Below are 12,347 nucleotides of genomic sequence, written 5' to 3'. Positions count from 1 at the left end.
TGGTGGTTCATGGGATTCTCATCAAGTGGGTCATCTTGACTTGGGTAGTGTTGAGATACATGATAAAATGATGGAACTGGATTCATCTGGGCAAGTGGAATATATACCACTATATTCCTGACTTGTGCCTTGTAAAAGCTGGGAAAGTTTTCAGCTGTTAGCAAGTGAGTTATTTGCCACAGGGTACCTACCTGTGGCTACAGGACGTATGTGACTGGCCCAGTTGAGTTCCTGATCATGGTGGTAGAGGCACTGAATGTCAAGGATAGTTGGTTAAACTCTCTTTAAGAAAACCATTGCCTGTCATTTCTGTTATGTGAAAGTTACTACCGTTTCTTAGCCCATGCTTAGATGTTGGCTTGGTCTTGCTGCATGCCAGCACAAGAGGCTTCATTTGTTAAGACTGCCATCAGTTTTGATTCAGTGATGAAAAATACAGGGCACTGAAAACAGTTGGCCAAGAAATATCCCTAGAGGAACTCTAGGGCTGGGATGTTTGTCCTCCAACAAGGTCAATCTTCTTTCTGTGAGGCATGTCCAAACATTGAAATGTATTTCCTATGATGCCTGGCTTTACCAGGGCTCCTCGATCCCTCACCCAGACAGACGTGGCCTCGGTATTACTGTGGCTCTCACTTCATGTCTGGGATTCAGTCACTGGTCCACCATCAGATCGTGATTGTGGTGAGGTCATGAGGTGAATGGTCTGGGCAAAGCCCAAACAGAGCATCAGCTAGCATGTGAGAGGTGAACCTCAACAGAAAGATAACCAGCCTTTTGTACTGTGTAACCTAGCTGGAGTGCAGCCCAAACCACTTTTCCTTTGTAACACCTCCCAGTCCTTCAGCCCCACTTCTTGTAAATGACCAAATAAAAACGTAGGATACTGACTTGTCAAATGTTTGCACAGGTCTGTGAACGCAGGGGTGACACTGCAGGAGCAGAGGTGTTACTTGAGTGTTTGAGAAGGTCAGATAAACAGCAGTTTTACAAGGAGTTCTGCTTAGCCATGGACAGATGCAACTATGAAGCAGTGATACCCCTTATATCTTCAGATTCTGGTAAGAGCAAAAAGTAACTGGGACCCTTGTGATCGATGTCAGAAAGAAGAGTAATGTCAACTAAAAGTATGGGAATGTATTTTTTCCAGTCACTTTGGGAATAGAAAATTAAAGGAACGATTTAATTTAGCTGCTGTAGGATGATGAACTTTGTGCAGACTTTGTACATTTTCCCTGTGACTGCACGGGCTTTTGTTTTGTCCCCTGGTTTCATCAAGTAGAATAGTTAAGGGAGGGGGATGGACATGGCGTAATCGAACAGAGAGGACCGATGGAATTGCTCTGCATTGGTTCAGTAGGCAGATTAGCCTGTGACTTAATGGTTAACTTTTGGGTTAATAGAGAGAGAAACTTCTCAGGTCCAGAACAAAGGGGCAAACTTTTAAAATCAAAGCCATGCCATTCAGGAATAATGTAAGAAAAGTTCTTCACAGAAACAGTGCTGGAAATCTGGTATTTCTGCCCTTTACCCCCAGGAGCCAGTGAAGTAGGGGAAATGTCCGTGGGCCTTCATTGCAAGTCGATTTGAGTACAGCAGGAATCTTGACTTGATGCAGATGTATCAGGCCTTGTTGAGACCCCATTTGGAATTTTGTGCACAGAAAGGATGTTCTTGCCTTGGAGGATTTACAGTGGAAGTTCACTAGTCTGATTCTGGAATGGCAATGCTGATGTATGAGGAGAGATTGGGTTGATTATGCCTGTATTCATTGGGGTTTAGAAGTGTTAGAAGGGATTTTCTAGAGGCCTATAACATTCTAACAAAACTAGACAGATTAGATGCATGGAGGACTTTTCCAGCAGCTGGGAACTCTAGAACAAAAGTTTAAGTTTGTTGCCATAGTTGCTCTGATTATTTACTTACTTATTGCCTGTTACGCCTCTGGCATTTAGGGCAGCAATGAAGGTCCCCCGTCTCTGGCGGTGTCAGAGCTCCCGTCATCATGTCAGTAGCTTCTTCTCAGTTTTCACTACTAACAGTCACGCAAGTCCTGGGTGAAGACTCAGGAATACCATCACGCTCAGATGTACAAAGATACTTCGTCGCTGTGTCCATAACAATTTTGTTTTACCAGTCAGGGTTGTTAGCTCTGAACCAAACTCTTGAACCTAGAGGACCAGTGGACCACTCTTAGTCTGGCCTCTACCCTTTGACCTGTTTGGCCTGGGTGACCCTACCAGGAGCCAAAGCATAAAGCCCTCACTCCAGCAGCATAGCTCCCCAGATCATTGAGGCACTCACGCCTCCAAACTAAGACAAAGTTGTGGTCCTCGTGCATTCCTGGGGTATAAAGGCTGTGAAGGTTTTTGCAGCAGCAGCACAGTACATGACAGACATAAGTTTACATAAACTTAACTTAATTAAAACTATACATAACTTACACCAGAAACTAAACTGAAATGAACATAAAGGCATTAGCACAAGTTTCCAGCTCAGAATACAGGGTAAGAAAGTTCTTCATCAATGGAATGGTGAACCTGTGGAACTCTCGATCCCTGAGGCAATGGAGCCAAAGTATTGAATATATTTAGGAAATGATCATGGGGTAGAGGAGGAAGTGGGAACAGGGTATTAAAGTCAATGATAAGCCCTAGAAACACACACAAAATGCTGGAGGAACTCAACAGCCCAGGCAGCATCTATGGAAAGGAGTACAGTCGACGTTTGGGGCCGAGACCCTTCAGTAGGACTCCTGAATGATGAAGGGTCTTGGCCTGAAACATCAGCTGTACTATTTTCCATAGATGCTGCCTGGTCTGCTGAGCTCCTCCAGCATTTCGTGTGGGTTGCTCAGATTTCCAGCACTTGCAGGTTTTCTCTTGTTAATGATGAGACCTAATTGTGTTGTATGATGGAACAGCCCAAAGGGCCATAGGGTTTATGCCTAATTCTACTTTCTCTTCTTTATCCAATGGGGAAGATGTTCTGCTGACTTTCCATGTGGTTTGGCCAGATCTAGAACAAGACCCTTGACTGCCCTTTGAAATAGCTTTCACTTCAGAGTGCTAGGGTAATCGGGGTGGGCAGTAATTGCTGGCCATGCCAGCTGTGTCATGTCCTGAAACTTGAATTGAAGAGAATTCACCACCATAGTTATTTGGTAAGAACCAAGGTGGGACTATAAAACTGTTGTGTAACTCTTGACTCTTTTCCATAGATGAGGCATCTAACAGCTCTTTAACCATGGAGTCTGTCATCCAGTACTCCGAAGAACCAGAAAACATGGACACTTGTAGTGCACCAGACAACAGTACGGGTAAGTATGAACTCCATTGCTGTTCCAGTGATTGTATGCTGGTGGATTAGTTCCCTGCAGAGGAAGTTTCTGTTTTTTGCCCCAAGCATACCAGTCAGAACCTTGTGACTCCAGGTGTCAACTGCGTACCAACATCAATAGCAGCGAAAGCTTAGAAAGGATGTGAAACAAAACATCAACACATGAAGATCTGCATGATTAGGCAGGAGAGCAGATTTTAAGGTGATGAGAATTGTCTGGATGGGAATTCCCAAGCTTAGCACCACAGTATTAAATTTCTGTCCCATCAGGTGTGAAGCGACTGAGAGTACGAAACTCCGCCCCCCCCCCACTCCCCCCCGGATAGGACGCCAGTCTATCGCGAGGTAACCCCCAGCATTTGCTGGTACCCATTTTCAGTTGGGTGGACTGGAGCAGTGTCTGGTTAAGTGCCTTGCTCAAAGACACAACATGCTGCCTTGGCTGAGACTCGAACCCACAACCTTCAGATTGTGAGCCCAACACACAGTATTAAATGCCCAGTCTTTAATGATATAATGATTAAATAAGCAGATAATCCAGAGGAAAGAATTCGAGCAGCTTGCAGATTTTGGAGGGTTGTCATAGTGCAGATTGTTACAGGAATGGGTGAGAGGGTGTGGGAGGATAAAGAACTATGAGAAGTTTGAAAACAAGGAGAAGAGACTTTAAAATTGTAGAACTCAGCAAGTTTGGGAGAATCTACGTGTGCAAAGATGGATAAATGGGATTGTGCCACTTGGAGTATTCTAGATTTTAATGAAATTATGACCTGAAGTCAAAGGACTAGTGGGAAGATGAAACATACTTGTGACACTCAGTGAGTTCTGATGATCTAGAACAAGCTGTCTGAATGGGACAGGGAACAAAATTCAACAATATCTTTCAAAGGATGGATAAATTCTTGAAGTAGGATGAGAAATCAGGAAAAATGTTATAAATTCCAATTGGAATTAATTGGACTATTCCATCAAAATATGCCCAGAGGCTCAATAGGCTGAATTTCTGCTGTCTGTGCTATCATTGTGTGAATTGCTATAGTTTAAAGTCGCTAATGAGTTGTCAAGGAGTAGGTGTCCCTTTATTATTATTATTGTTGTTGTTAGACTGTAACACACGCAGTATGCGTTTATCAAGACTTGCTTTGCAAGTGTTAAGATTCCACAAACATAAAATGGCGCAGTTTTGTTGAACTAAATGAGTTTTTCCCCCTGTCTAATGTCCCCCATAACTTAGTATGTAAAAGTTAATATGTAATGAACACATAGATATAAAAGCTGGGGTGGGTTTCATTCTTACACCCAGTCTTTGCTTCCATCAATAGTTCAGATGTTTAGAATCTGAAATTAGAAACCTGAAAAACCACGGTGAAATTGCTCAGTAAACACAAGAGATGCTGGAAATCTTGAGCAGTGCACTGCTGGAGAAACTGAGGAAGCCAGGCAGCATCAATGGAGGGGAATAAACAGTTGATGTTACATGTGTCTGGATAGCATCCACCCTGATGACATGAGTAATGATTTCTCTGTTGTTGTTAAGCGCCATCGAGTCGGCGTCGACTCATGGCGCCCCTACGGGTAGTTACCCGAAATGAGCTTCGATCCTCGCAAAGGCAGCTCATTGCTGATAATGTTGCATTCATAGCTGTCCTCATAGTCATAGTCATACTTTATTGATCCCGGGGGAAATTGGTTTTCATTACAGTTGCACCATAAATAATAAATAGTAATAAAACCATAAATAATTAAATAGTAATATGTAAATTATGCCAGGAAATAAGCCCAGGACCAGCCTATTGGCTCAGGATGTCTGACCCTCCAAGGGAGGAGTTGTAAAGTTTGATGGCCACAGGCAGGAATGACTTCCTATGACGCTCTGTGCTGCATCTCGGTGGAGTGAGTCAATGGCTGAATGTACTCCTGTGCCCACCCAGTACATTATGTAGTGGATGGGAGACATTGTCCAAGATGGCATGCAACTTGGACAGCATCCTCTTTTCAGACACCACCGTTGGAGAGTCCAGTTCTATCCCCACAACATCACTGGCCTTACAAATGAGCTTGTTGATTCTGTTGGTGTCTGCTACCCTCAGCCTGCTGCCCCAGCACACAACAGCAAACATGATCGCACTGGCCACCACAGACTTGTAGAACATCCTCAGCATCGTCGGACAGATGTTAAAGGACCTCAGTCTCCTCAGGAAATAGAGACAGCTCTGACCCTTCTTGTAGACAGCCTCGGTGTTCTTTGACCAGTCCAGTTTATTGTCAATTCGTATCCCCAGGTAGTTTTCCTGCTGGAAGTGCGTTGTTGTTAGGGCTACATATCAACAACCGTGCAGTTGAGCAGTTCGTGCAATCTCATGTGATTTCACTGCAGAATCAAGATATTATTATCATCAACAGAAAATAACCTAGGTTGGTGCATCGGTCTTGCGGAGCCCCGGGCCGCTCGGGGAGAAGGCAGCGAGCGCTTTTGGCTTCTGGCGTCTGAGAAGGGAGTGGCTGAGTTGGCTCGACTGGAAGCTGGCTGTGTTTTGCTTGATGCGTGAATGTGGTTTGGAACCTGTTGAGGGAAAGAGAATGGGGAAGGAACGGAAATTGCTGGGAGGGGGTCGTGTGGGTCCGGTAATGGCGGACAAGATAAGAGGCGGGGTTGAGGGAAAGAAAGTGGAGAAGGAGAGGGATAGAGACTTGGGACCAGAGGTAGGCAGCTGGGGAGAGGTGGATTATTGTGAAGGGAGAAATAAAGGGAATGAAGAGGTAGTGAGGGATCGGATGAATAAAAACCAAGACAAAGGGAATAAAAGAATAAGAAATGATAGTGGAGAAAGCTCTGAAAGTGAGGAAGGTGAACAAGCTCAGAGAGGAGGTGTTGTCATAATTAGGTTTAATGAGAAGGCTCAGGGACATATGAAGAAAATTAACCCGTTTGTGCTAACAACAACTCTGACAAATAAGATAGGGGAAATAGTATTTGCAAAAGTCCTTAATGATGGCGACTTATTGGTAAGATGTGCGAATGAGGAACAACTTGAGAAAGCATTCAAGCTGAAAGAGATAGGAAAATGCAAGGTGGAATACACTGGGAGGGTGGGAGCACAAAACAGTGGTTGTAAAGGAGTGATCACGGGGATACCAATGAGTATAAATATGGAGGAGATAAAGAGGAATATCAAAGGAGGGAAAGTAATGAATGTTCAAAGACTGAAAACAACAAAGGAGGGAGTGAAAAAGGAAAGTGAATCAGTATTGATTGAATTTGAAGAAGAAAGAGTGCCAATGAAGGTGTTCCTGGGTTTCATGAGTTACCCAGTGAGGGTGTATGTGCCAAAGCCACTGAGGTGCTATAATTGTCAAAGGTTTGGACACGTGGCTAAAAACTGTAAAAGGCAGAGGAGATGTGCTAGATGCGGGGGTGATCATGAATATGGAAAGTGCGGAACAGGAGTTCAACCAAAATGCTGCAATTGTGGAGGAGCTCATAATGTTGCATATAGTGGGTGTGAGGTTGTGAGACGGGAGACTAAAATTCAAGAAATAAGAGTGAAAAGAAAGATCACTTATGCAGAAGCTGTAAGAATGTCAAGAGAACAGAATAATGCTCCTAATGAACAGGGAGCAATAGGGATATGAGAGATGCAACAAAGAACAAATGACAGGATTTATGTAGACAAAAAGGCTCTAGTAACATTCATTGCAGGAGTGATTAATAGTACTGCTGAGGTAAAGTCAAAAAGTGACAAAATTCAGCTGGTGGTAAAAGCAGCAGTAAACCATTTAGGGTTAGTAGGACTGACATGGGAGGAAGTGAGGGAGAACCTCAGTAATCAGTCAAGCCAGGAAGTGTCATGTGTTGGTTAATACTAATTATGGTGATTCTTTTACAATGGAATGCAAGGAGCTTACTGGCCAATAGCCAGGAATTCAAGCACTTTATTAAAGAAATGGTTGTAAAACCGGGTGTAGCGTGTATTCAGGAAACTTGGTTGAAACCAACTTTAGACTTTGTGGTATATGGGTATACAATGATAAGGAAAGATAGAAATCTAGGGGGAGGAGGGGGTTGTGCTATGTTAATCAAGCAAGGTATACCATATAGGGTACTGGAAAAAGGAGATGATCAGGAATACATAGTGGTGGAAGTGTGGGAGAGAGGGGAGGGAGTGGTTATAATTAACTACTACAATCCATGTAAAAGGTTGGATTTGGACAGCCTATTAAAGATACAAGGACAAAACAGACATAAAGTAGTGTGGTGTGCAGATTTCAATGCTCATAGCACAATATGGGGGGATCAGATTACAGATCCAAATGGAAAGGTAATTGAAGATTTGATGGAAGAAAGGGATTTGGTGTGTATGAATGATGGTAGCGGCACAAGGATAGATATAACAACAGGAACTGAGTCAGTGTTAGATATTACGTTAGTGTCTAATACCTTGGCTGGCATTAGTAACTGGGGAGTTTGGACTGCTTCAACAGTAGGCAGTGATCACTACCCGGTTTTGTGTTCAGTGGGTGAGAGAGTTGAAGTAAGACCAGGTGGCGGAACCCCAAAGTGGGTGTTTGAAAAAGCTGATTGGGGTAAGTTCCAGAAGTTGAGTGAAGAAGGGTTGATAAAGATTGATATTTCTGGAAATGTAGATGAATTAAACAGTCAGGTGACTTCAGCAATTATCATGGCAGCAGAAGGATCTATACCTAGGAGTAAAAATAGGATGAATAGAAAACTGGTACCATGGTGGACAGAGGAATGTTGTCAGGCTGTAAAAAACAGAAATAGAGCATTCAGGCTAGTTAAAAGAACCCATAATATGCAGCATTTGGTTTAATATAAGAAAGCACAGGCAGTGGTGAGAAGAATTATATGTCAAGCTAAAAGGGCAAGTTGGAGGAGTTTTTGCGACAAGGTAGGAAGAACAACACCTGTGGGAGAGATATGGGGAATGATTAAGAGGATGGGAGGAGATAGAAGGAAATGGGAATATCCAGTAATGATATCTGAGGAGGAAACTGCAGTCTCCAGTAGGAATAAGGCTGAGGTCATGGCCAAGTCATTTGTACTGATACACAGTTCAGAAAATTTGTCTGAAGAAGGGAAAAGAAGAAGGGAAAGAATAATGAGCCAACACCCAGGTGTGTTAAGCAGGAGGGAAGGAACAGATGATATAATTGATGATCCATTTACATTAGCAGAAATGGTGAGAGCAATAAAGAGATTGAGACCAACCTCCCCAGGGAAACATCTGATATGCTCTGTAATGCTAAAAAATCTAGGAGAAGGAGCGCTCTTGAAGTTGCTGCATTTTTATAACAGAGTGTGGGAGGAGGGAAGATTACCAAGTGCATGGAAAGAAGCAGTAGTAATTCCAATAAGGAAGCCTGGCAAGGATCTGTCAAAACCCACTAGCTACAGACCAATTGCATTAACAGCAAGTATATGTAAGATAATGGAAAGGATGATAACAGAAAGGTTATCATATGAGCTTGAGAAAAGGGGAATGCTGGCAAGTTATCAGAGTGGTTTTAGAAAGGGAAGGAATTCCATGGACTCAGTGATTATGTTAGAGACTGAAATAAGGAAGGCCCAGGCAAATAGAGAGTCAGTAGTGGCAGTGTTCTTTGACATTGAAAAAGCCATGACATTGAAAAAGCTATGATGTGGAAGGAAGGATTATTAATTAAACTGCACAAGATGGGGGTTGGTGGGAGAGTTTTTAATTGGATTAAAGATTTTTTGTTTGGTAGAAAAATTCAAGTTCGGATTGGATCAGAATTATCAAAACAGTACATTGTGGAAAATGGCACACCTCAAGGTAGTGTGATTAGCCCATTACTTTTCATGATTATGATCAATGATGTCTTCACAAAGGTACCAGTGGATATAGGTAGGTCACTGTTTGCGGATGATGGGGCCTTGTGGAAAAGAGGCAGGAACATGGACCATATAATCAGGAAACTACAAGAAGCAATTGATGAAGTGGTGGAGTGGGGTTATGATTGGGGATGTAGATTTTCAGTAGACAAAACTCAATCTGTATTTTTTACCAGGAAGAGGGTTGAGGTAGGGAAGAAGTTAAAGATGTATGGGGTTGAATTAGAAAGGGTTGCATCATTTAAATTTCTGGGAGTTATATTTGAATCACGATTAACATGGGCAGACCATATCAGGAAAGTTGAGGAGAAATGTAAAAAAGTAATAAATGTGATGAGATGTTTGACTGGTAGGGAATGGGGAGCAAGTTGTTCAGCTTTGAAGAGAATGTATGTGGCTTTAGTGAGATCTGTATTGGATTATGGAAATATAGTATATGGATCAGCAGCTAGGTCTCTTATAAGGAAACTGGATGTGATTCAGGCTCAGGCCTTGAGAATGTGCAGTGGGGCTTTTAAAACGTCACCAGTGTCAGCCCTACAGGTAGAAATGGGAATAATGCCTTTGGAACTAAGAAGGATGCAACTGATGGCAAACTACTGGGCTAACTTGCAGGGGCACAATGATTCTCACCCTACTAAAGGTGTGTTGCAGGAGTGCTGGGAAAATGGGAGGTTTCAGAGGGATACCTTTAGTCGGGTAGGGAATGATATCGCGAAAGAATGTGGAGTATTTGATCTGAGGATAAGCCCTTCAGTAATTTATCCGGTTGTAGCTCCATGGAAGCTTGTATGGCCTGACATAGACTGGCATTTGTTAGAGGTAAAAAGGAAAGAAAGATATAAAACAGATTTGGTAAATGCATTTAACTTTCATGTGATGGAAAAGTATAGTGATTATACTCACATTTATACGGATGGTGCGAAGGAACCTGAAACAGGAGTGACAGGGTTTGGGGTGGTAATACCAGCAAAAGAAATTGGAATCAGCAGAAGAACATCTAATAAGTTAGGGGTGTTTACAGTGGAGATGCTGGCAGTGTTGGTTGCGTTGCAATGGGTGCAGAAAGCCAGACAAGCCAAAGCATTGATATGTTCAGATTCATCCTCAGTTCTAGCAAGTTTAAGGTCTTTTCACACAAACAGTCGGCAAGATGTACTTTATGAAGTCCTTCAGTTAGTTACAAGAATTGCAAATCAGGGAGGTCAGGTAAAATTTCTATGGGTTCCAGCACATGTAGGGGTGAAGGGGAATGAGAGGGTGGATGAGTTGGCAAAGAGGGCGTTAAAGAAAGAAAATGTGGAAATGCACATTAGTATCAGTAAAGCAGAGGTTAAGTGTATAATCTGGGAAAAAGTCAACCGAATGTGGCAAGAAAGATGGGACAGGGAGGGGAAAGGAAGGCATTTATATCAAATACAAAAAAGTGTTGCAGTTACTAGGGTAGGTAATGGAAACAAGAGAGGAAACTGTGTGGACTAGGTTAAGGCTGGGGCATTGTGCATTAAACAAAACATTGAAAATGATAGGGAAACACCAGACAGGATTGTGTGAGGAATGTCAGGAAGAGGAGTCAGTAGAACATGTAGTTTTGTGTTGCAGGAAGTATGGGATACAGAGAGAGATGATGAGAAATAAATTAAGGGAGTTGGGGATGCAGGAATTCACATTAAAAGGGTTGCTGGGCATGGGTGAGAGAGCACAAGTCCGGGTATTTTTAGCATTTTTAAGGAGTACAGGGGTTTTTTATAGAATATGACGAATAAACAGGACTAGGATACTAGGATGGTCAAAGATAGGAGGGGTGAAGTGTAGGTTTGTGTATATATATATATATATATATATATATATGTATGTGTGTGTGTGTGTGTGTGTGTGTGTGTGTGTGTGTGTGTAGGGATTTAGAATGTATGTCTAGTGCACATTCTGGAGCAGAGGGTGGCGGTAATGCACCATTAAGTTGGATGCCAACCGCCGTAAAACAAGATACAGACAGACAGACAGTATCCCCGGGTATTTGTAATCCTCCACCATGTCCACACTGACCCCCCTAGATGGAAATAGGGGTCACCGGTGCCTTAGCTGTCCTCAGGTCTACCACCAGCTCCTTAGTCTTTTTCACATTAAACTGCAGATAATTCTGCTCAAACCGTGTGACAACGTTTCCTACCGTAGCCCTGTACTCAGCCTCATCTCCCTTGCTGATGCATTCAACTATGGCAGAGTCATCCGAAAACTTCTGAGGATGACAAGACTCTGTGCGGTAGTTGAAGTCCGAGGTGTAAATGGTGAAGAGAAAGGGAGACAAGACAGTCCCCTGTGGAGCCCCAGTGCTGCTGATCACTCTGTCGGACACACAGTGTTGCAAGCACACGTACTGTGGTCTGCCAGTCAGGTAATCAAGAATCCATGATACCAGGGAAGCATCCACCTGCATCGCTGTCAGCTTCTCCCCCAGCAGAGCAGGGCGGATGGTGTTGAACGCACTGGAGAAGTCAAAAAACATGACCCTCACAGTGCTTCCTGGCTTATCCAGGTGGGCGTAGACACGGTTCAGCAGGTAGACGATGGCATCCTCAACTCCTAGTCGGGGCTGGTAGATGAACTGGAGGGGATCTAAGTGTGGCCTGACCATAGGCTGGAGCAGCTCCAGAACAAGTCTCTCCAGGGTCTTCATGATGTGGGAGATCAATGCCACCAGTCTGTAGTCATTGAGGCCGCTGGGGCGCGGCGTCCCATCCGATTGGTGACCTTCCTCTCTTCCATTGTCCTTCCACCTTGCCGAGCATGATATCCTTTTCCAGGCAGCTGTTTCTTTGCATGATGTGCCCAAAGTAAGATAGATTGAGTCTTGTCATTTGAACCTCCAGAGGGAGACTTGGTTTGATCTCGTTGAGGACTGATTTGTTTGTTCTGTGAGAGGTCCACGAGATGCATAGTATTTTTGCCCAGCACCACAGTTCAAAGACATCAATATGCTTCCTGTCCTCCTTCTTTTCCTTTCAACTTTAGCATCCATATAATGTCGTTGAGAAGACCATTGCTTGCACAAGTCGAATCTTTGTATGTAGAGACAGACTCCTGTTACTGGGGATCTTCTCTAAATTCTTCTTGGCCGCTCTGCCAAGGATGA

General features: G+C 43.4%; 1 protein-coding gene across 1 annotated transcript in view; it reads left to right on the top strand.

Annotated features, from left to right (window-relative positions):
• Window positions 1–12,347, top strand: part of rigi (RNA sensor RIG-I) — an 82,697-nt gene that overhangs the window by 14,007 nt on the left and 56,343 nt on the right. The window contains exons 4-5 of the mRNA XM_072258146.1: window positions 911–1,061; window positions 3,221–3,319. Coding sequence (XP_072114247.1) covers window positions 911–1,061; window positions 3,221–3,319 — 250 coding nt within the window. The remainder of the gene's footprint in view (window positions 1–910; window positions 1,062–3,220; window positions 3,320–12,347) is intronic.

The sequence above is a fragment of the Mobula birostris genome, chromosome 5, assembly GCF_030028105.1.
Source record: "Mobula birostris isolate sMobBir1 chromosome 5, sMobBir1.hap1, whole genome shotgun sequence".
In the NCBI taxonomy this organism is placed as follows: domain Eukaryota; kingdom Metazoa; phylum Chordata; class Chondrichthyes; order Myliobatiformes; family Myliobatidae; genus Mobula; species Mobula birostris.
Note: the sequence above shows the minus strand (reverse complement) of the source record. Positions and strands in the feature narration are given on the sequence as shown.